The 24,254-nt window shown below is 36.5% G+C and overlaps 1 protein-coding gene across 7 annotated transcripts in view; it reads right to left on the bottom strand.

Annotated features, from left to right (window-relative positions):
- The window catches only part of CDH19 (cadherin 19), a 116,943-nt gene that overhangs the window by 25,061 nt on the left and 67,628 nt on the right, over nucleotides 1-24,254 (bottom strand). For 5 of the 7 annotated variants that reach the window (XM_020584394.2, XM_020584395.2, XM_020584396.2 and 2 more), the window contains 6 exons: nucleotides 15,757-15,983; nucleotides 12,112-12,406; nucleotides 4,509-4,628; nucleotides 3,698-3,862; nucleotides 2,560-2,744; nucleotides 1,241-1,494 (listed from right to left, as the gene is read on the bottom strand). In XM_020584394.2, the coding sequence (XP_020439983.1) occupies nucleotides 1,241-1,494; nucleotides 2,560-2,744; nucleotides 3,698-3,862; nucleotides 4,509-4,628; nucleotides 12,112-12,406; nucleotides 15,757-15,954 (1,217 nt within the window). In that variant the 5' untranslated portion in view covers nucleotides 15,955-15,983. Of the gene's footprint in view, nucleotides 1-1,240; nucleotides 1,495-2,559; nucleotides 2,745-3,697; nucleotides 3,863-4,508; nucleotides 4,629-5,570; nucleotides 5,606-12,111; nucleotides 12,407-14,498; nucleotides 14,601-15,756; nucleotides 15,984-24,254 lie in introns of those variants that run through there. The other 2 variants (XM_020584398.2, XM_020584399.2) reach the window with 2 other exon arrangements.

The raw sequence follows: 24,254 nt of genomic DNA, 5'->3' as shown, positions 1-24,254 counted from the left end.
TTAGTAATCTGATTCTTGATAAACATTTTTCAGAAAAACTGTATTAAGTATTAGTTATTTTTTATTTCTGATATAGTGGGGTTTTGTTGCACGTCTTTTTAAATTTGTTTATTTGAAACCTGGAGTCCACAAAGCAACACAAGTTGTTTTCTATATTATAAGTCACTGCTGTCATTTATGATAGCAATGCGTTCAAAATTAGATTCATTTGCATGGCACTCGGCCCAACAAAAATATCTTATATTAGAAGTGGTATACTCTATTTAATACTCAGTGATGCAATGCCTGTATCACCGTTTTGGGACTATACAGACATATTCAATTTGAAGCAAGTTCCTCCAAAACATTTCTAACTAAGAAGTCATAGATATGTGTTAATGTTTAATTGTTCCACAGGAGATGTTGCAGTCACCTTAACAAACCACCAAATGAGCCCTTTTAGAGGGTGGAACAAAAAGAGTACATGTAAATTTTTATTTTTCCTTATTTAATTTAACCTATTACTAGCTTAATAAATAACAGTAAATGAATAGAAAACCATTAAATATCACTACCTAAAGCTCTGAAGCCATAGCATAATATATATACATTTCTGGTATTAGAAATCTACACACCATAAATTATTCTGTGTCTCAACCATTTGTCACTGTAACCTTGTTTGACTAAGTTGCATAGTACACAGTGATGTCAGGCATTTCAAGAAGCTATTTTAATTATAAATCCCATGTTAAAGATTAATTGCCTGTTTTCTCCCTTAAGAGACAGCAAAATTATTTATCCTTGATATTATAAAAAGCAGAATCTGTTGTTGAGATGTCAGCTGGCTGGTGGTGAGCAATTGGTTTGGGTCTTTTTGCATCACCTGTTTTTCTTGGGGATTTGTTGTCGATTTGTATATTTCCCCTCTGTTATTTTCTTTGGTACTATTATTATTATTTTCTTTTTTTTTGATATATTATTAAAAATGATAATGAACACCTCTCTTTATCTGAACTCACGAGTTTTCACAACTTTATGCTTTCAATTCTCTCTTGCATCCCAGTGGATGAGGGAGTGAGCAAATACCTGTAGGGTCCTTATCTGCCTATGTGGGTTAAACTATGACATCTGCAATAACCTTGGCTATCACAGTGAAAACACGATTAACTGTAATTATGAGCCATGGTAAGGAACAGAAATACCCTTTGGAAATACCAGCTGCATCTACATTTGAGGCCTGTTCACATTTTAAGACGGGTACCTGACTGGACTGTCATCATAATCTGGATCTCTAGCAGTTACAACCCCCACCAGTGAGCCACTCATCTCTCCTTCAGCAGTCTCCATCACATAGTTCTCCGAGGTGAAAACTGGAGGCTCATCAGCATCTTCCACATTGATTTTGACAATGGTTGTATCTTCGAATGGTCCTTCTTTCAAAAATTGCTCATCAATGTATCTGTTTACAGCTTTTGCTTGAATACTGTATCTCCTTTTGCTCTCATAATCCACTCTCTGTCAAGAAAGAAAGTGAGATTGGGAATATTTCTTTCTTCATATTTAAATTAAATATAGTTCAATAAATGGTGTGAGGTTAAAGAAAAACTAATGCTATAATTCTTTTGGGAATGTTTAAAAAAATTGTAACTTCTAAAAGTAGTTAATTCTAAGGTTTCTTTTTTATGTTAAAAACACTTTAAAATTAAACTGTGCTTGTGTGCTTTCATATTTCACATTTCACGCTGGCTTTAATGCTACAAACAACACTGTAAAAAAGAATTTCCATAGAATGTCGCCTCTAATAACACATAGTTACATTATTATTTTAGATAGTCTTTATCTACTGAAATATACATAATATATATATATATAAACAAAAGACCCACTAAGTAAATAGCTTCCTGAACTAAAAAAACCCCACAAAACAAACAGAAAAACACCAAAACAAAACCAAAAAAACTCTCACACTTATAGCGTTTAATTCTTCAGAGTCCTAGATTTCACTAGGCTATTGAACTCTATCTTCATTTCAGATGATCCCTGAGATGACCCTTCCTGTGTGATTCCAAAATAAATTACACAGCATCAAAGAATATTAAATTTCTTAATTTATAAACTGGTATTTTTGATTGGGTTTAATATCTTTTCAAAGCTATGTCATAACAAAAACTCCACTATCTAATACAGTAATAAATTCTTGTTTCACTTAGGAGGAGGTGTTGGAAGTGAGGTGAGGTTGTTTGAAATCTACTGATACAGACTTTAAAGATGATGCATGGAAGAGATAGAAAATTTTCTCACAATGAGATACAATGTGTTGCACAGCAAGGGATAACATTAAGATACTCTGATTGTCACTATTATATTCAGCAATAATAGCAATGAGTCAAAAATGTAAACAGAAAGAAAAACATTTTTCTTTTTATCCCTCATAATATTCCAATCCAATCACAAAGCCCAGAGGGAAAAAAAAAATAGTAGAATCCAAAGCAATAGGCCTTTTTTACACATCCAACTTGTTTGAGGAATTTCTTTCAGATATTTAGAGATTTTTTTTTTTTTAAGTTTCTGGAATCTCACCTTTTTTAGTAAGATAATTCCTTCTTGAGTCTCATTGTTAGTAATGATGTCAAAAACATCTGAGTTATCTCCTTCAATGAAATAGTCCATGGCTGCATTGTCCCCTATGTCGCTGTCTTCTGCAAAGACTTTGCCTACGGTGGTGCCCACGGGAGCCTCTTCAGAGACACTCATGTAGTAGAGTCCTAAAGAAACAAATACTGGCAAAGTTTAGTGATGTGCCATGGTTAATAAGTGCTGTAGCTTGAGCGTCTCAGAGAGCTGGGAAAAGCCTCCACCTTTTACTAGAGCAATGGACATAATCTGGCATTGTATCGATCTTGGCTGAAGGGCAGGACAATCTTCCCCCTTGGGAGTCCTCCCCTCTCAGGCCTACTTCAGCAGTGTATAGAGCAAAGGACATGAGGTAATGGTTTTAAACTGAAGGAGGGAAGGATTAGATTAGATATAAGAAACATTTTTTTTACTATGAGGGTGATGAAACACTGGCAGAGGTTGCCCAGAGAGATGGTGAATACCCCATCCGTGAAAAAATTCTAGGTCAGTTTGAATGTGGCTCTGGGCATCTCTGCCCACTGAAGGAGGTTTGGACTAGATGGCATTTAAAGGTCCATTCCAACACTATGAACGAACAGGGTAAAAAACAGTGGAGGGCAGCACTTCCCAACAGCACAGTTTTTTCCTGGTAGCCCAATAAGCAGCTCCCACATCTACTAGAAACTACCTGGACAGAGAGGCTCACATCATTTGCCAAAAAGTTTATAGTATCTGTCAGAAAAAAGGAAGAGAGGAAAAGAAGAAAGAAGGTGAGTGAAAATGGTGCTAAATATCCCATTTTCCAGATTTTAGGCTGAGGTAGTACAAATTATAAGGAAAGCAGTTTAGTAATTTGTCTCCAAAGTCTAGTGGTAAGTAAAACCAGCAGGCTTGAGATCTTTTGCAATGATAGGTCTTCTTTTCCTCTTGGTTTTTGAGCTTTCGTGAGGAATTTTTTTTCCCATTATTTTACTTTTTTACAGCTGTATGCTGAAGTCAAAGCACAGCCCTGTTCTAAAAAGACCTACCAGCAAACCTAACAGAGCTACAGTGGATCTAAATTTCCTCAAGACTTCCATTACAGTAAGAAACCTGTACTCACGCTGTTGAAATTTAGGTGGATTGTCATTGATGTCAGAGAGGTTGATGGTAACAGTGGCTGTTGCAGAAAATGCTCCTGGTTGCCCAACCATATCTTTGGCTTGGATGATGACTAAATACTGATCTTTTGTTTCTCTATCCATTTGAGAAGCCATTCTTATGACCCCTAAAAATAAAAAGTATGGTATAATAGCATATAATTCTCATTTTTTTCTCAACATCTGACATGGGTCTCTAGTATAATATGGGTATAAAATTTATCACTGGACCCAGTTATGAATTTACATTTTAGACTGTGCACAGCACAGTTGTCCTAATACAGGGAATAGGTACTCAAGGTAGCAAGTACGCTGTATGTCAAATCCATTCTGTATATTTAGAGTTCTGGGGAGCAGAATACTCCATATATTTCCTCTATCATATATAACTATCTCAGAAATTCAGTTTTTGGAGGGATGTCACATATCTGTGGTTTCTCCAACACACAGATAGAAATATCACATGATGTGTCATAGAGCTGTTAATTGGGAAGTGTCCCTAGGTTAATTTATTGAATGGGATATTCAGAATCCAACTCTTTATTCTAACAAGATAATTTGCTAAATAAAGTTTGGATATTCTAGAGAGCAAGAATTTCATTATCCTATGGGAAAGAAGAAATTGATTTTCTTCAAATCTAGGAACTAAGCAGGGATGTAAGAGTGTGGGGTGGTATCAGTTGATCTTTGTGTTGAAATCAAGAAAGAAAATTTTGCTTTCATCCATCTTATTAGTTTATGAATGTTGTCAAGTTACAAATTCATTTGTAGTACCTGTCTTTGGCTCCACAGAGAAATAAGGCTGTCCCTGAACGAGACTGTAAAGCAGACGAGCACTATTCCCATAAGAAGGATCATCAGCATCTGTAGCTGTTACCTGTGTAACCGAAGTACCTCAAGGAAAAATAAAATAGATTATGTTTGTTTTCTTCTTGTATAAATTTTCTCATAATTACAGAACATAAACTCTTTAAAAACCTTTTAGCATAACAGTTACATTAATAAACAGTCATAAAAATTTACAGGAGCAAAAGGCACCTAGCAATATTTATCATCAAAAAGGGAAGATATTTCCTCAGCAGCTATTCTTGTTGCATTCAAATTTTCAATTAAAATAAAAGTAAATCGTATATGATTTTTCAGCACTACATTTATGTAGCTTAAAATACTACATATATCATGCCTACTTCCTAATATGTGAATGGAGCAAAGCAAATTGTTTCTCCTCCTCTTGTATATTTTTCAAAGTATTTTATGGAAGATTCCCATAGGAATAAGAAAACACAGTTACTTTATCACCAGCAGGTCCACTGGTGATAAAGAAATTAATTGTTAACAAGCAAAGCAGCCAAGAACAAGGCTACGATAAATTTTTTTATCCTTGAGTCTTTAATGAGCTTGTCCCAGTACAAAACTCATGGCAGAAATTCCAGTGCCAAAACATGGTGGAATCAAACTGCAGAGCTTGATTTCTTCTTCGATGGGAAGCTGTTTATATCCTAGATAGAAGATTGACAGCAATCTCATGGCACCATCACTATGACTGTCCTTGGAAAAAAAAAAACCCACAGTAAGATCATTTTGTAAGGTAATAATTATTTTTGTCTCTTTTCCTCACCTAGATTCTGAATTAGAATACAAATATCACTTCTTGTGAGGAACAGCAGGAAATCAAGCTACTTTCTAAAAATTTCTGGCATATGTTCACACAGTTGCACCTGCTTATCAATACAGCAGTATAGTCATGCTGCAGGAGAAAAGAAGAAGAAGAAAATATGGAGTGCAAGGAGTTACACCATTGTAGTGGTTTGGTCTAAAATACTCATTACTGTTTACCTTCTGTGAGATAAGAATTAGGAGAAAAGCAAAGCAGGCACCAAACTTGAAAGAATATAAAGAAGTTTATTAGCAGACCTAAAAGAGGGAAAAGAAAAAAAATCATACCACACCTTCAGAACACTTCTCCTCCCCCCCACCTTTCTCCCTTCTCCCACTGACAATGTTCAAAGACAACCCTTAAGATGTTCAGTCTGTTTACCACTTCCATAATAACCTTGTTCAGTCCGTTTAGGAAGAGGAGTCTCTCTTGCTCATGCTATGAAAACATCACAACGAGTCAGCCGCCCAGGTTGGTTCTCTGCTCGCATCATGCGGGAGTCCCTTCCCCGACTTGCAGCTTTTCCCACAACTGCTTTTGAGGGTCCACTCTTGAATTACTGGGGTACAATTTTAAGGTTGAGCCGTTCAGAAACAAAAGTTCTCTTCACCTGTCCCATCTCTGGGAGCATTTAATCTCTAAGAACAGAGGCCCTTCTCCTTCCCTGGGAGCAAAGGGTCCTCCTCATCTTCATCTCTAGGACTATCTCTGGGAGCATCTCTAGGAACTGAGGTTTTCTCCTTTCCCATTTGGAGCAAAAGTCCTCATCGCTTCCATCTCTCCCTGTTCAAATTTCTCATGAAATTACAGCTGCTTCAGCATCTGCCTATCTCGGCGCAGGTGCTTTTGCTCACAAGTACAAGTTGAACACTCCACCCCTCATGCCTTCATGAAATTACAACAGGATACTCTGATATATCATAGCTTTACAACAGAATTTCAGCTTTAAGCATCTCCTCTTTCTCTTCCCTCAGGTTTTCAGCTCTTCAGAGCACTGAAAGGGTTAATCTCACCCAGGCCTTGCAGCTGGAATTTCGCTTATCGCTGTTGGTCACATGATCTTTGCCAGACAGTGGTGCAGCTTCAGCTGAATCTTGGCCACACTGGAGAGGGGGAGCCGAGCTGCTCTGGCTGCCCACAGCAGGGCTGGGGGGGGGGGGGGGGCATTCCATGGGTGGAACAGGGCCCATCGGCTCCAGGATGGCCGTGGCCCGGCCCGGCCTGGCCCGAGCAGGGCCTGGGCTGGGCCCGCTGGCCCCCGCACAGGGCCCGCAGCCACCTGTCCCAGCGCTGGAAACGAGAGAGAGAGGCTCTGCCTGGGGTTTGTCTGTTCTTAAGTGTGGATCACAGAAGCGGTCAGAATTTTAAGTGGCTTAAAAAATTGTCCATATTCAAACTGGCCAGCTGATAGGCTCTGTCAGGTCACAGAGGAGCTGTAAGAACCCCTTTGCAAGAACATCACTTCCGAGACTATGCTTTGCTAACCCATGACAACCAGAAATACACTTTTTGATGACAAAAGCAAAGTTGATATTTGTCCCAAAAAACCCAAATTACAATAATTGCTGGGTTTTCTAGCAGTTAAATAGTTTTATTTTCAAATAGAAATGAAAAAGGCTTTCTCATATAAGGATATGCTAAATTAAATATTAAATTTATTTCAATAAATTTTTTTTTGCATTTTCTCTCAATTTATTCAGCAGCACTTGAAGTGATTCCATAATGCATGTTATCTTCTCTCAGGCAGAGAGTAAACTAAACTGTTACTAATTCCCACCAAATTTTGGACCTATATGTCCTTCGAAACCCACCTACAATATCAAATATCTGATGTTTATGTGTGTTTTAGATATGTGTATAGATGCATAAACATATATATACAGATCTTATTGCTATGGAGAAATGTTAAAGATAAAATTGAAGATTCATATTTAATCAGGGCACATATATATGCCTCAGAGATAACAGATTTCTTTAATAAGACTGAAGAGTAAATGGAATCTTCAGCTATACAACTGTTAACTTCATATCAGCTGTGATCTATGAAAATTGCTCTCACAATCACAGAAAATTTCTTCCTCTAAGAAAATTTAGCATGACTAGAACAGAGTTGCTTTGAAAAAAAATTGCTAGTTAGGAAGGGATCAAGAACTACAGATGATCCAACAGGTTTACTCTGCCATGAATGCCATTTTCTACTAAACAAACTCATGTGTCCACAATCATGTTTAGAAATGGACTTATTTACAGCATCATATTTAGTAAATCAGGAATAAAATCCAACATATATAGGACTTCAAAGTTATCATTACAGCTTTTGCGCATCTCACACATTTAAGGGTAGATTTATTTTCCGCACAGTTTCTAAGCATTATAAAGAAATGTTGAACCTAATCCAGCATTTCCTTCTTGTCTGGGACCCAAGAACACTTTTATTCTTGTCTGTTAACTCTTCTAGAGTATTTCAGAATGCAGAAGTAAGGGCCTTGTCCAGTTGGAGTCAGTGGGATGCAGCTGGTGGATGTAATTAATGGAAAGATGAATAGTCAAAAGGAATGTAGTAAAGAGGGAGCTGACCTGGAGGGAAGAAATAAAAGATATCCTGCACTCTCAAGAAGAAGACTATTTATTTCTAAATTGGGGTGACAGGAGACCATGTAGAGAGCAGTCTATCATTTCTAACATTTTTTTAGAAAAAAGATTTTGTGATAACTACATGAACCTCTATGTTAAGTATGGGCTATGTAGTAAGCAGAAGAAAAATATTACCCTGGCTTTAGAATACTTTCTCAGTTTTTAATTTTTCACTTCCATGAAATCTGTATTTCTTTATAAATTTAGGCATCAGAAAAAACGATCCACCAAAATGAACTAAAAAACACCTGAAACAAAACCCTAACAAAACCCCCCCCCCAAAAAAAAAAGAGAACAACAACAACAAAAAAAGCAAAAACCACAAAAAAAACCCCAAAACCCAATTCAAACCATTTTCAGAATGGAATCATATTTACCTAACATTTGTAGTTGAGTGACAGAAATTGCAGTGTTAATATTCTGTACTAAAAAACTCTCAAAAAAACATTATTTGTAACTACATGACTGTGAGAAGAATAATTTAACAGATACAAATGATATATTTTAAAACATTAAATTAATATATAACTGCACACATCCCCAAAAATTAAGAAACCCCAAAGTCCTAGTCCTGATCTTGCAAGCATCATGTGATATAAATGTCAACTGAACTTTTTGATTAGCTTTTTTTAAGGTAAACTGCTGCTTTGTATCTCTGCCTTGGTTTTACCCTTCTTGCACAAAACATAGTAGTGCCATTTAAAAGCTGCAGCCCATTAGGTATACTATGGGGCCCTCATATGGCAAATAGCTATTCATTTTTCTAACTAGAGCTTGAGATCTATAAAGACATTAAGTACTGATAGATTATTGCATCTGGCTCCTAACCACTCCATCAGATATACTGCATTTGTACAAGTTTAACAGCTATAAGGAAGACACTTAGTGTAAAATCGTACCAAATGCCTGAGGGTAAAGCGGAGTCCTGTGTTCTCAGAAAAGAGTCCATTTGCTGACATGCTTTTCATTTACTGTGATACTAGCATATAAAACCCTAATAAAATTTAGTGCTGAAGATAAAAGAGAGCTAATAAAGAATTAAAATGTATTCTAATTTGTTGGCACATTAGTATTTATATTCATACTTGTAACTAACTTCAGGCAAAGTTATTTGGGCCTATTTTCTCTTTTTGCTGTGGTTCTCTGAAGCAAGTGACCAGCTCTGAATTATTCCCTACTTGCTTTCTTAGTTCCAGACAAAATGTGCACTAGCAGTGACCTGCTTTCCCAAGTACTGACCACACTTCCTAAGAGTGTTTTTGGTGATGAAGTTATTAGGAGATTGAGCATCAGTGAGCTGAACAGAAGCTAGAGAAACAGAGCAAAGGGAAAGCCTCTCTATTGCACTATATCACTTAAAAGAATTCTGTTCGTCATCCCTTAATATGCAAGAGTATGTTTTAGTTTACTGGGAGAAAAGCACTCGTTGCAACCACTATGATATCAATACTGCGAATTTCGGTGGGTCACTCTTTTTCTCTGCTATGAGTTTATAAATTTCCTGGTAATGTTGGTTTAGAATGCACACTGAAACAGTTTTCACCTCAGTAGTGCAGTTCCTACCTTTTGAGAAGCAGGGTAAGTGAGCACCAAGAAGTACTCATGGTGTGTGGCTCAGTTATTTCATGTTTTGGAGCTGACAACTATCAAGGTATACACTCCGCTTGCATTGTTTATTCCAGATATACACATTAGTATTCCAGTAGTGTCTCCATGTAAGAAGTAGGTGAAAGAATGATCTCTGGAATAGCTATGGTATTAGTGATAGAGAGTCAAGTGTAGAAGCAGTAATGCAGAAAATATTTTAAGATCCTGTATGACCTGGATTCATGTATCATACACTGGATGGTCATAAATCTGTGAGTTTACTATTTCAGGAAGTCTGTGTCTGAGAGAGAAGGCAAACAGGGGTCTTGCTTCATTTTTCAACCATTCTGACAAATGAGACATGGTGTTACTTCTGATTTTTTAACTTTTATTTTCATTTCATATGTTTCTGTATTTCACTGGAATAGCTTTCTTTTATAATATTACAGGAATATCACAAAGTAAATTACATTTTCTGAAGCTTAATTAATCTTATGCTGACATGTTACCGTATTTTAGGAATGTAAATATATAATAGATGACACAAGAGAGTGGACAAAGACAACTGAGCCTTTCATTTTTAGTGTATCTCTTTATAGCAAAGTCAAGGCAGTATAGAGTGAAATTTCTCATTTGTCAACTGGTTGTTGACGGTTTCAGGTGAGAAACAGGTATATGGGAAAAGATTACTGTTGATTTTGGCCTTAAGTACCACCCTACCTGACTATATTTCTTTAATTTTTTTTCATATAGCCATCATAAAGACAGAAAGATAAAATGGAAGAAATTCAGTTGTTCATAGACTTGTGTGAATGGTTACAAGTCTCTGTGAGTATAAATGAAGACATAATAAATAATCAGTAATTTAAAAACATTTTTAAAAGAGACTAAGTGGCCTATAAACCATGCTTTACCACAGGGAAAAAAAAAAAAAAAGGAAGGACTTACCAAAGTCCTAAATTTGTGCACTCCCAGATAATTCTAGACAATGAACTGTCCTCATTTTTACTATGAGCACAAAAGAAATAAAAATGCAGAGGTCCTTGACAAGACACCTATTTTCTTGTCCCCAAGCCTGAGTAAATGAGCAAGATACAAAAGCTAGAAAACCCTCTGAACAAGCAACTGATTATGTTAGAAAAAGTTATTTGACCAAGAGGTCAGATGCAGAATTAAGTCTGTCTACACAGAAGAAAGTGGCAGTGAAGAAACAATCAGAAGTAATTTCCCTGGTAGAAGGTGGTATAAGCAGGGTCACTAGCAAATAAACTGATCAAATGCATGTTTTTTGTAGCTGTCGCTGGTAGTGATGGTGAGCTGCTGCTTCCTGGCAGAAATCAGGATGCTAACCCCACTTTGGATTAAACACCAGGCATGAATATCCTTTCCTTTCAACTGCTATCCTGGCTGGTATAAGAAGATAAAGGTTATGGCTTTCTGTCAAATATTCACATATCCTGCTCTAAAAGTTGAGCAGATAATGCTTAATGAAACATAGTTTTTAAAATTCTTTATGATCACTGATGCTATTACATTAATGACCTCATTGATTCATACCATTTAAAGCAACACAATATTTGAATTTCTTTTCAATATCAATTGCAAAGGAAATAACCAAAAGAGGTAGGCATATAAATTTAAAGGATTACTGGGATCCTTTCTGTAAGATTTGAAGAATCCAGTTTTCCTTTGATTTTGAAGATAGTTAGTTGGAGATATCTATAACATGCCTTTTTACATCAGCTGTATTCACACTTAGGGGTTTTTGAAGGCTTTAAACATATATGTACACATATTATGAATGCATATGTGTATGTACACAAAGATGCATATATACACCTATATTTGTCAGATATTGACTTTGCTTTGCATTTGTTATATTAAGTTTCCAGACACATGACAGATCTTAGTGCAGATCTTCTGGTCACGTGAAAGTGTGAAAGAAGAGGTACAGGGATGAAGTTTTTCCTCTTGACTGGAAAATTACAGTTCATCTACTTAGGAAATCAGAAGGCAGTCCTTTACTGCACACAATCTTATCCAAACAAAGAGAAGCTGACTGATAGGAAAGAGGCTTGGCAGTGTAAATAGGTAGGCAACATGCAGAAAGTGAGGGTGGCCATCACATTTTCTTTGCAACTGGCTCTAGTACTCTACCTATTTTGACTGGGAATGTTATATTTTTAAACAAGTGCAGGTTTCAAGGCTGAATCACTGATGGGAAAGACAAATGTCTATAGTCAATCCAAGTGTGTATCCAGAATCTGTAAAAGGACTTAGATAGATGTAGGTACTTAAATATTTAAAAACAAGAATGCTAAGTAGAGGTATTTACAACCTTCAAGTTAAGAATTTGCCTTTGCAAATTTCCAGAGCTGTAAAACAATTTGCTTCCTTCTTACTGAGAGGCAGCATGTAAAATATGCTATTAAGATTTTATATCAACACAGCTATCTAGAAAAAATTAGGAAATAGAGTTTGGTTCACAACATATCATACCTTCAGGTGACATCTCTGGAACACTGGCCGCATAAGGTCCATTCAAGAACTGTGGTGCGTTGTCATTGACATCTCGAACCTTGATGATAAATTCTGATTCAGGTTCAACAGGAAGCTGAGTGCTCCTGTTAATTGCTTGTGCTCTTAGAGTGTAGAAAGGTTTCTTTTCTCGATCCAGCTTTTGTGTTACATAAATTTTGCCATTATATTCATTGATGTAAAAAATGTTTCCAGCTCCCTCCCCAATCAAAATGTATTTTAAGTTGCCATCCTGCTTGTCTAAATCCGATTTCAGCTGAAAGTACAAAAGACAAAAATAAGTCATACTTTGGGAGGAATAAAGTTCTGAAATGTTCCTTTTATGCTTTGTTTTGATTCTGCAGTGAGCCCTGTCACTAATCAGTCTTCTTGGATACTAGTATTTGAAAGAAGGTACTGTCACATTTTCAGCCAACCATTTTAATTTTAAAATATTTAAAATATGTAATTTTAAACTATTGATATAACAGACTTATAAAAGCATGATAAACCTGAAAAGAGATGCTTCAGCTACTTTGAAGTGAAGGGAATGCCTACTTTAGTTCATTGCTTTATCAGCTCCCCTATAATTCTGCTGAAAACTATGCATAGGTCATTAAATATTATCTAAATTTTTTATTATTGCAGATGACATGTACGTTTTAAGGTTTATATTTTTTTTGTACTCAGCAATGCTAAGTGTAAATGTGTGCAATAGTGATGTTCTGTATCTGTTGAAATATTAAACAGGTGGAAAGACATTCTGTGGTGTAAGTCTGTATTATTTATTCTGAAATAAATTGATAGACATTTTCCATTTCCTTCCAGGATGATCTACATCCTCTGTTGTATTGCTAAGATGAACTTTATGGTGATGATTCCTTTGATGAAACTGAGCCTTGGAGACAGTTTTGGTCCAGCTGCATTTGTTCATGACAACAAAACAGTTTTGTTAATGTTAGCCTCACCTCGAGTGCTGGGAACAGGTTTGGGTGCCACAATATAGGAAAGATATTAAGCTGTCGTAGAGCATCCAAATATATAATAGACCAATATTTTAAGAGCAATAACTAAATTTTCTAATATGTCAAGTATCCACAGTTGAATTTTATAGGAACGGTAATTTCTATATCATTAATTCTCTATTTTTTCTTCACTTATTTTGGTTTTAGAACAAACTGTCTAAGAGCCTGGATACTAATTCAAAGATCTAAAGTTAAAAAAATATACTATTCAGCTCGCTTCTCTTATGAAGCAACATATTTAAAATGCAAAAAATATGCCTAACTGTTGACTTTAATTATCTCACTCTTTTGCTTATGGTTATTGTCCCTAAAGGTCACTACAGGTTACGAGGCCATAGAAAAGGAAAGAAGTAACTATGGGGTATATAGGGCCCATTTACCTATTGGATCTACTCAAAAATTTTGTAATAACTTCTGAAGTTGCAAAAATAGTTTTAACTTTTCTTTGGAAGAATACCTATGTCTTGTAAGATTTTCATAATGCATAATTGTCTGCGTGCATCAGACGGATAATTTATTCAGAATGTGACAGGGACACTGTGAGGAACGGTTTTCAGTTCCTGCTCTGAGTTCTCTAAAGGTATTTAGGCCTAAAATATTCAGAGTTAATTATCCTTGCCAGTACAAAAGACAGAATTTTCAAGTCTAACGGAGTTTAGAACCATTCGAAATACAAACAACTTAAATATTTTCAACATAAGTTATTGTGTGCTACACATGGACCATGTTGCCCCCTTTATAAGTGGTCTGGTCAAACTCATTTTAACACCATCCAAATATGGCAGCTCGCTAAGGGGCAACACAGATTCTTTCTTATCCATAGATCATGGTTTCCTTATCACGAAACCCAGCACATAGGAGAGGTGATTTATATCTACTTCTTTAGACTAAAATAGGGCTCAGATGTGACCACAGAATGCATCAAACCCTTAGGGTTTGGGAGCATGCCTTGGACTGGCTACTAAGACATAACCAGTGTTTAGCAATTTCACTCAGAATCAAAATTTATCTACAAATATTTCATGACCTTGAACATGTTAAATGACAGGTCTCTTACAGATGACATTTGCTGAGAAGGAATAGCAAAGGTATTCAGTTTACTTGGTTTTTTAGGCTGGGCACAAAATAAATGGTCTTACCACTGTAAATGAGAACTGGGAACAAGAATTTTTGTACTCATCCTCGTGTATCTGCAATTGCAGTGCTGATAGACACATCTATTTTTCTTAATCTTGATAATGGAAAAGGAGTAATGAGTCTATGTTAAATGAAATTTGAAAATTTAGTTCTCACTGTAAAAAGATTTTGATATAGAATAGTGATTTAAAAACAGAGACTGTCTACCTTTGTATTTTTGTTGATGCAGTTTTCTTCATGGCCTTAATTACTAAAAATTCCTGTGTTGATCATAGACTACCACTTCATTTGCTGAAAGCAGCGCATATTCTACTCAATAAAAAGACACAATTAAATATGTCTGATTAGACAATGGTTACACTGCAATATATTAACAGTATTCTTCAATAAAATCCCCAGTTAACCTGTGAGAAATAAAAAGGTGAGATCATGAAAATGCATGACATTTATGAAGTTTCTTTGCAGGAAACTGTTTTTAAGGTGTTGCAAAAGTAATATTAATTTTTTAAAAAATAGTATGTCTTCACTTGTTCTTTCAGAAGTGAGACATCACACTTCCATAGTAGTTACTTGGAAAGGGCTGTGAAAAAGTAATTAATGAATTTTGAGCACTTCACCCTTTGGGCCCAATTAAATTTTAGTGCTAGTTAATTAGCAGTTAAACTTATTTTGGTTCATTCATCTAAAAAGGGCCTTAAAGAAAAGAAAAACTAGATCTCAAGATTAAAATTACTTCTAGCATACAAAAATAAATAACAGTAATAAATATAATAATAATGATAAGCAGAGAGAGAAGGGGGCAGATAAACCCTCATTAAGACAATTATCTTAAAGCACATTTTTAAAGGAGGGTGAAAAATAATTGCTCGTTGTGCTAAACCTACGTTAATCTAATGAACCATGCAGATTCCTGTAGTTTCTCAGTGGTAAAAGGATTTAGTATTAATCAGCTTCATTAAAAATTAATGAGGGGTAAATCAGCTGCTACTTAGTGTAATAGAAAATCATGCTAAATACTGTTTGTAAACTACACTACACTCAGTATGGCTGCTTTGATGCAGTGCCAAAAATAGTACAAGCAAATTGCCAGATGTTGATAAATGAGTCCTTAAATTCCATTCAGAAGAAAGAAAGGAACTTTTCAGCTTTATACTTTAATCTGCTGTGTATGGAACTAGTTTTAGTAACAGCATGCATGTGAAGTTTCCTTGACAGCAGTCTTCAGTGAAGGAAGGTCCTTGGTACTGCCATGGCCTACAGTTCTTGGACTTCTCTGACCTTGAGCAAGGTCATAGGAAAGGAGAGATACAGTACTGCCTAATTACGTCTTCCTGATCTCTTCTTTCTACATTTGTTGCTATTTCCATGTCGCTGGAGATGTTTGGTCTTCCAAGTCAGGGTAGGAGCTGCTAATCAGCATGTTTAATCTAACCTTGTACTGTCCTTGAATTGTGACTATTCATACCTGTCCAATGTACAGAGGATCCAGTGAATTCTGTTCCTCAGTCACAAAAAGAGGCTCCCACAGCCAGCCACGTTTCACTCTTCGAACTGCTGTGAAAGACTGAACTGTGTTTTGAGCGCTGGAGTTTTGCAGGCTGAGAGAGCAAGGCCAGAGTTGAACCAATATCACCATGAGACGTAGAAATGCAGAAAAATTCATGCTGAACCCTTCTTTCAATAAATCTTAATCTGTGAAACACACAAAAAAGAAGAAAAATTTGACAAAACATCACTTCTGTCTTTCTACTTTTATGTATTGATTCTGTGTTAATGTAACAGCTGATTTGCAGTGTTAAATACCTCCTCCTGTCCCCAAAAGTAAAGAGCTGAAACAAAGTCTGCTTCTGATTAAAATAGACATTCTTTCAGAGTCTCTAACACGAAAGTCAAATGCTTAACTTTTCTTTATGAATACCCTACACAGGGACTTTTTATGCAAAAAAAAGGGGAAAATAATCCTTCAATTAATTAATCTTTTAAATTAGGCTGAGTAATTGTATTGTGTAGCCTAGGAATAATTTCATTGGAATAATTGTATGTTTCTGCTTAGACAGGGCTCATTTTGAGCTGCAGTCACAGAACTGCCTGAAGGGTGAATATCTAGCCTTAGTAGCCCTGATGTCTGGCAGTTGAAACGGAGTGGTGCAGATATTTTTTTAACCTCTTCTTACGCACTTTCCCAGCTCAGCAAAATGCCTGCAAAAATGCCAAAAGTGATAGGGTCCCATGAAGAAGCACCAAAAATTTACAACTTTCTCCTTCCCAGGCAAACAGAGACATGAACTAGGCAGAGGTGTTTAACACACCCTTTGCCTTTGCCTTTGACATGCATGATGCGCCAGGGGGTTCCCAGAGCCCTGAACTGGAGGCTCATGACTGAGATAATGATCAACTCCCAGTTGACTGAAATTTTACAGGATCCGCTGCTCCAGCTGGATCTATACAAATCTATAGGGCTTGATGGGATTCATCTGAGAATCCTCAAAGAGTTGCTGATGTCATTGCAAAACCTCTCTCAATGATGTTTGAGTGGTCTTGGGAATCCAGACAGGTTCCAGCTGAGTGGCAGCTGGTGAATGTTGTCCCATTTTTCAAGAAGGGCAAGAATGAGAACTCCAGAGACTACAGGCTTGTCAGTCTCATTTCAGTGCCTCGTAAAGTTATCGAAAATGTTGTTTTGGGAGGTAGTGAGAAACGCCTGGAGGACATCACAGTAATTGGTCAAAACCAGTATGGCTTCATGAGAAGAAAGTACTGCTTATCAAATCTGACTGCCTTTTATGACATGGTATCTCACCTAGTTAATGAATGGAAGCCTGTTGATGTAACCTTTTTGGATTTCAGCAAAGCTTTCAATACTTTCTCTCACAGTACCCTTCTAGACAAAATTTTTGATACACAGCTGGATAAACACATCATGAGTTGGGTGAGCAATTTGCTCACAGGCTGGGCACAAAGGGATACGGGGTGACATCAAACCGGGAACCTGTCACTAGTGGTATTCCTAAATGTATTCTTAAACATCTTTATGACTTTCATGCAGGACTGGAAGGGATATTAAGCAAATATGCAGATATACAAAACTTTGAGGAGCCTTTGAAGGCAGGGAGGCTCTGCAGAGAAACCTCAAAAAGTTAGAGGGCTAGGCAATATCCAACTGTAAAAAGTTTAACAAGGGCAAGTGCCTGATTCTGCACCTGGAACGGGGCAACACTGGATGTACACACTGGGGAATGAGAGGCTGGAAAGCAGTGCCACAGAAAGGGACCTGGGGATCCTGGTCGAGAGCAAGCTGAACATCAGTCAGCAGTGCTGTGGCAGCCAGGAGAGCCAAGTGTGTCCTGGGGGCATCAGCACAACATCGTAAGTCGGGCAAGGGAGGGGATTGTCCTGCTCTGCTCTGCACTGGGGCAGCCTCACCTCGAGTGCTGGGGACAGGTTTGGGTGGGTATATAGGAAAGATACTAAGCTGTTATAGAGCATTCAAAGGAGGGCCACGAGGATGGTGAAGGGCCTTGAGAGGGAGCCACATGAGGAGTGGCTGAGGTCACTTGGTCTGTTCAGCCTGGAGGAGACTGAGGGGAGACTTCACTGCAGTCTACAGCTTCCTCCGGAGGGGAAGAGCAGGGGCAGACACTGATCTCTCCTTTCTGGTGACCAGTGACAGGACCTGAGGAAATGGCCTGAAGTTGTGTCAGGGGAGGCTTGAGTTGGATATTAGGAAAAGCTTTTCACACACAGAGTGTTTGCTCCCCGGGGAAATGATCACAGCACCAAGCCTGTAGACAGAGTTCAAGAAGCATTTGGACAGTGTTCTTGGATACATGGTGGGAGTCTTGGGGATGGTCCTGTGCAGGGCTAAAATTTGGACTCTGATTCTTGTGGGTCCCTTCTATCTCAGCATATTCTGGTTCTGTGATTCTGTGATTCTGTGAATAGAAGTTGTCTTAACAGATTTTACTGCTTCTGACATTATTGTCTCCAATTAAACTGACAAAGGGGAAATATATCTTGAAACCTGTGGGTTTCTGTAGCTAGTTTCATTTCCACTATGTATACTTTCAGAAAATGAAGGCTTTTCACAAACTATAAGCTATTACTGACTTTTCAGTGATTTTTGGCACAATGAAGGAAACTGAATTTTAAATATAATGCTATGCTCAGTTAAGAATAACTATCTTCTATAGACAAAAAGAAAAATTTTGAAAATACCTACCGTAAACATTTCGAGTCTTAAACCCCCATTTGGTAATGGCATTAGCCATACCATTTAATGCTTTATCATTGAAGAGTACCTTTTCCTATGAAGGAGCTGTCTGGTTTATGAATTTCTGACATGCTAGCCAGTTTGAAAAACACACTGGAAAAAATATTTGGATGCATTTCCCTCAGACCAGAAAAATACATAAGTCTTTTAGCTGTCCAGCATAAAATATGAATCTATGCATTTTAAATTCACAATTTAAGTATTAACAATATAAATACCCATCCTTATCTCAAGGGAAATGCCATAATTGCTTAAAAAGACAGACAGATAATACAGAAAACTATTTATTTCCTTCCAGCAACTTTACATGGTGTTCGACAACAGTTTGTTAAAATGTAATCTGCAGAGAGGGGGAGAGAGAGAGGGAGGGAGAGAGAGAGAGAAAGGAGTTCTAATAGTAAAGTCAAATAGAACCACAGAGATTAAAATGTGCATTCCAATTTCTTCACATTTTGTGTTTTTTGACTGTAAACTGTAACAGTGCAAGATGAGATTTGAATAGAGGGAATGTGACTTGGTGCCCTCTTGTTTCAGTCTCCTGTAGAAAACTGCTTATTTTCCTATAACTGCAAGAATAATATTTGTGACATGGAAGAAAAGGCCAACAAAGCTCAACTTGGCTCTGAAATAACGCTTGAATGAGGTTTAAAAGGCCTAAAGACCTTGGAGAGTCTCTATGCAACGGGTGTACTTAATGCTAAACAGTAATCTGCAGACAAAGTAACCTTGAAAAGGAACATTCATTTTATTGCAGCACATACCAAAGGACAGACAACTCAAACAACAAAAGCTGAAGAGTCAAGGAGACCTTTCTGAGGAATCATAGAAAAGTGTATTTCAATCACTGTTTATATGTGGAGACAGGGGTTCGGTCCAGGCCATAGCAAATACTTCTGGCTAGGCTTTTGTTGTTTTGGGTGCTTGTTCTGGCAGCGTTCACCTTATTCAACGAAATGTCTCAGGTTTGTGGGGCAATATTTCATGCAGAGTGAATGTCAAACAGTCATTTTCAAACTCATCTGAAGACACTGTGTATAGACAGCAACACCGTGTGGGTGCAGAATATGACTATGCTGGTCTGCTGTCGGCCGTCTTACTGCAATGTGCTCAGCAGCTGCATATGAGCAGCATAAAGTGTGCAATTAATATTTTGGAGCATTTTGGTGTCTCCTTTTTATTAATTTATGTTAATACCCTGTGTTACATGGACCCAAGCATCATGTCTCGGACAAACTGGGGCAAGTAAACATTTTTAGGTTCTGATATGTTGCACACACAGTTAGTGTAAAAAGACTTTAGCTTGAAAATACAGATTGTAGACAAATTCCTTTAAAAAACAAAGCTATTTAATGGAATTGAGATCTATATGTATCTCTGTTTTTCTCTCCTCTGCTATATCAAACATTCTCAATTTGACTTTACTTTCAGGACCTTTCAAAGCCTATTTGCTTCCAACATCTTCCTACTCATTTGGCATTGAGACACTGCCTCCAGCCCCTGGCCAGCACATGTTGCCATTTTTTATAATCCAATTGTTCTCTTGGGAAACAATCACCTTCTTTCTCTTCCACTGACTGTAGCTCAGTCTCAGAAGCAATTCTCATAAAATATCCAGAAAATAATTTCTTATTCTCTTACCATTTTCTAGGCTTTTCTTTAAAAATCTAAATTTCAGTATTACCTACTTAAAGGAAAAAGAAATAAAAAAGGACTCACAGTGTTTAAGATGATTCTGTGCTGAGACCGCTGCCTGTCACTGAGTCTGGTATTGCTTCATTATTCCCTTGTACTTTCCTGTCTTTCCCTGTCTGTCAGTTGTCTCTTGTTTTACACTCATTTGTTATGGTCTTTGTAAATGAAATGACCTTGTACTCTGTGTTGTAATTATAGTATGCTATAGAAGGGAGGGTTAAAAGCGCTGAGCTTTTGGGCGCTGTAGTAATATGCACAAATAGATAATTTTTTAATTGAATTGTTTCTCATTGAAAAAACAAATATATTTTCAGAGATGAGCAAATGACCTATCACTAAAAATTTCCCACGGGGAACAAAGAGATGGGAACCATTGTTCTGTTCTTGTGCTTTGGGAAGTAGGTCTCCACTCTCTCACATACAGTGGATTGCAATAATAAAGACTGATACTTAGAACAGAGTAATGAGAATATCCGTTGCAGTTGTAATAAGTGGGTGACACATTTTCAGGCTTTTAGAGGAGGATCTTCCTTTCATACCCAATGAAAACCATGAGTTTCCTATAGCTAAAACCAGATTTACCTTCTCAGAACAAAGTTGGTGAGTCCTTTATTAAGTTTGTTTTGGAATGTTCACCAAGTGACATCCTGTATCCATTTGAAACTGGATGTTATTTTAGGTGTTCTGGTAGTCTGACTTGGTTCTGATTTGTTTTAATTTTTTTTTTTTTTTTAATTATGACCATGTAATTACATTATAATATAATACATGCTACTGCCTAGCATTGCAAGAAAAACAATAGAAAGAAGCAGAGGTCTAAAAAATACTGCTTCTGGGATACAGTGAAGTTACATATTTGTTGGTGGAGAAAATAAAAGACTAAAGGTGGAGACAAACAACAGCTTTCCAAAGCATTAACAAAAAATTCCAAACAGCAGATTACAGTGCAGGTGATGAAAAATTCTGCTCCAGTTCTGTTAGTTAGAAGAATAAGGAACAACCAGCTTAATTTTGTAACAAAAGTTCCATAGTTTAATATAAGTAAAGCCTTTAGTTAGGAGGTAGCAAACCAGTGAAATATGGTAAAAAAGGATGTGGTAGACACTCCTAAGATTGAGACCATTATGACCTTCTCCTACATGTGCTTGATCCTATTTACAGCACAATTTTGAAAGAGTGACTCCTGAGAAAAACAAATCTCTCTGTCCTTGAAAGTACTCAGCAGAAAAAAAAAAAAGCCAAACCAAAAGGCATTCCTTTTGTGGAATTTGGTGTTGTCTTTGCTTGATTTAATAGCATCAAGCAAACAACAAGAGGAATAATTCATGTAAGCTAAACTAATTCATTAATATGCAGCTTCTGAAACATTTCTTATCTCAAGAACAGCCTTAACATGATGTTGCTTCAGTTGCATATTCTGTTTTATGCATCGGTGTTATTATGATTGTAGTGAAATTTATCTCTGTTGTATGTTGCTATCTTTAACTTTCACTTAATAGGACAAAGAAGAAAGTGTATGTGTAACTAACTCCTACAGATTACCATGTTATAAAAAGTTTAAAGAAATAGAAACCTTCATATTTCTCCACTACAGACTTGTGCATTTGTACTATGTCTACTGGCTATTTGTCTTTATTGCATTTAAAGTGGTTGAAAACTGAAGATCCTAGTGTATTACAGTGATATTGCTCTATCTTTTTTCCAGAAAGCACCAGATACAGACTCATTTTTATTGACTAGTTTAGGTCTTGCACAATATGGTAGGCACTTAGACTATACTACTTCTGGAATTCTCAGAGAATTAATGATATATAATAAAATATATCTCAATTATTTTAATTAATGCATATATTTTGTGAGTTTGCTTGTTTGTTTTTGGGTTTATAGTCTTTAAAGAACAATGATAAAACCTTCTGGTGTGTGCAAAGTAGTGGGCTTAATCCTATTCTTGCAACTTCTTACCTTTGCTGAATTTCAGATAGAGTAGGATAATAATTTTTACAGGTTTGGAGTGTTAAAGCTCTGCATTATCTTCCTCATTGATTTTATCTGTGATTTGGTCTTTTTCAACTGGTACCAAGATTTTTTTTTAAGTAAGTTTTCCATTCTTCATGTATTTTAATCATTTTCTTTGGAGACATTAGAAGGTGTACTTAACTCCTAAGGAATAAATATGGCATATCTAACTCCAACTATGCTGGAAATCACTATTGTGACAGTAATGTTTAACTAAGCTTGTAAAAAAGCAGCAGTGAAGAGAAAGGATGAAAATTTACAAGAATTTAGTTTGCAGTTTGAACTTAATTTTTACTAAATGCAATCACAGTTACTGTTTACCATGCATACATATTGTGTGATTTACTGATAGATTAATTGATTTTTTGTGACTGGATAAAATTGACACCCGTCCTGCTGTAGCTCAAGGCACCTTTTCCATGAGCCACTCAGCTTATATTAATCTGACTGAATTATTTTCCTTATGGTTAGTCTAGTGTAGCTATTATTTTTATTGAATCTAAATATTTTAATTTACTCTATTTTGACTTTCTGGCCTTTCACATATTTTTCTTTTTTAAATAAATTTGGACTGCTACATCTAACAAGTATTCTGAATTTAATTATACTGGGGTTATCAGAACTAACATCTAAATGCAATATTCTCTTCAGTCAATTAATTAGAGGTATATCAACAATTGTCTTTCTAGTCTGCTGCACTACTAGCTACTTTAAAAGCTACTACTTAACCTTGAGAGGTGTTTTCTTTAGTGCACATCTTGATGTGACATTTGACCAAATTATGTTGTCTGGTAGTGCATATTAACACAGTATGGCTGCATGTGTCTCCGCCAGTCACTCAGAACTTCATTTACATGGAGAGCAATTACTAGATGTTATGAATGTACTTAAATTTTGCTTCACTCTAATTGGCACATTATTTTCTTCATTTTGCAAAAATACATTGTGCCATTAGGGAAGGCCTTCAAACTATTATATAGAATTAGCAGTGTAATTATCTCTCAGATATACATGTTCAAAATAGCTTAGAGAAGTGAATTTTTTAGTTGATCAGTACCTTTAAGGCTGTAGATTTTAATCAGTGTAGAGCACACTCACTAGAAATCATGTAATTCATAGTGTTTTATGTAATAACACAGTATATTAACACATCCCCGTATTTTACTACAAGATCTGTTGCATTGTACAAAAAGCCCAGATGACATTTTGGACGACAAAACCCTGAGTCTTGAAAGCATGACAAGCGGTAACTAGATTTCTGTCCATACTAGATATTCAAAACATCTTTTGCAGTATCAGATTGTGACATTTATTTCTCGAAATCCTATGTCTTCCATTAAAAATCTATGGCAGCTCCAGGGAAAGGCAGCAAATTTGTTGAAAATGAGGGGAAAGGGGGTTAAGGTGAAGGATGAGATTTTCTGCAGTGACTAAAGAAAATGGGAGGTAGAGCTATTATTTGTTCAGCCCACAGGTCAAGGGCAATAGTATAAAGGATGTGGTGCCATACTGTATGTTCTACAACTTCATTCTGCAGTATCATTGGTAGCTCTCATTTCCTTGCTGGAAATTCCCTATATTAATCACCAGTAGACATGAGTAAACCAATATTGAGAAACAACTCTTTAAACAATTAAAAGTCAGTGACTACTGGTGGTATTTTATTCCATTTGAACTTTGGCATATAAAACTGGCTTCACAATACTTATTTCCTGATGGCCACAAGCATACAAGATGATGTAACCAGTCTCTTGCCCTTTTCAACTCTGATCCACCAGTATTTTGAGAACTGATTAACTGATTGCTGACCTGTAAGTTTTCTGAAGATATATGTAGCTGGGACCAGCTCAATATTTCTGTGTGGTGCAGCATTCTTATGTTTGACTTAGGGGATTGCTGCCACTCACTGCTGTGATTCTGTGAATGATTCTCATGATTATGGAAACATGAAATCATTATTTCACTCACTGTTATCAGTCATATAA

This window comes from Corvus cornix, chromosome 2 (genome assembly GCF_000738735.6).
Source record: "Corvus cornix cornix isolate S_Up_H32 chromosome 2, ASM73873v5, whole genome shotgun sequence".
Classification (NCBI taxonomy): domain Eukaryota; kingdom Metazoa; phylum Chordata; class Aves; order Passeriformes; family Corvidae; genus Corvus; species Corvus cornix.
Note: the sequence above shows the minus strand (reverse complement) of the source record. Positions and strands in the feature narration are given on the sequence as shown.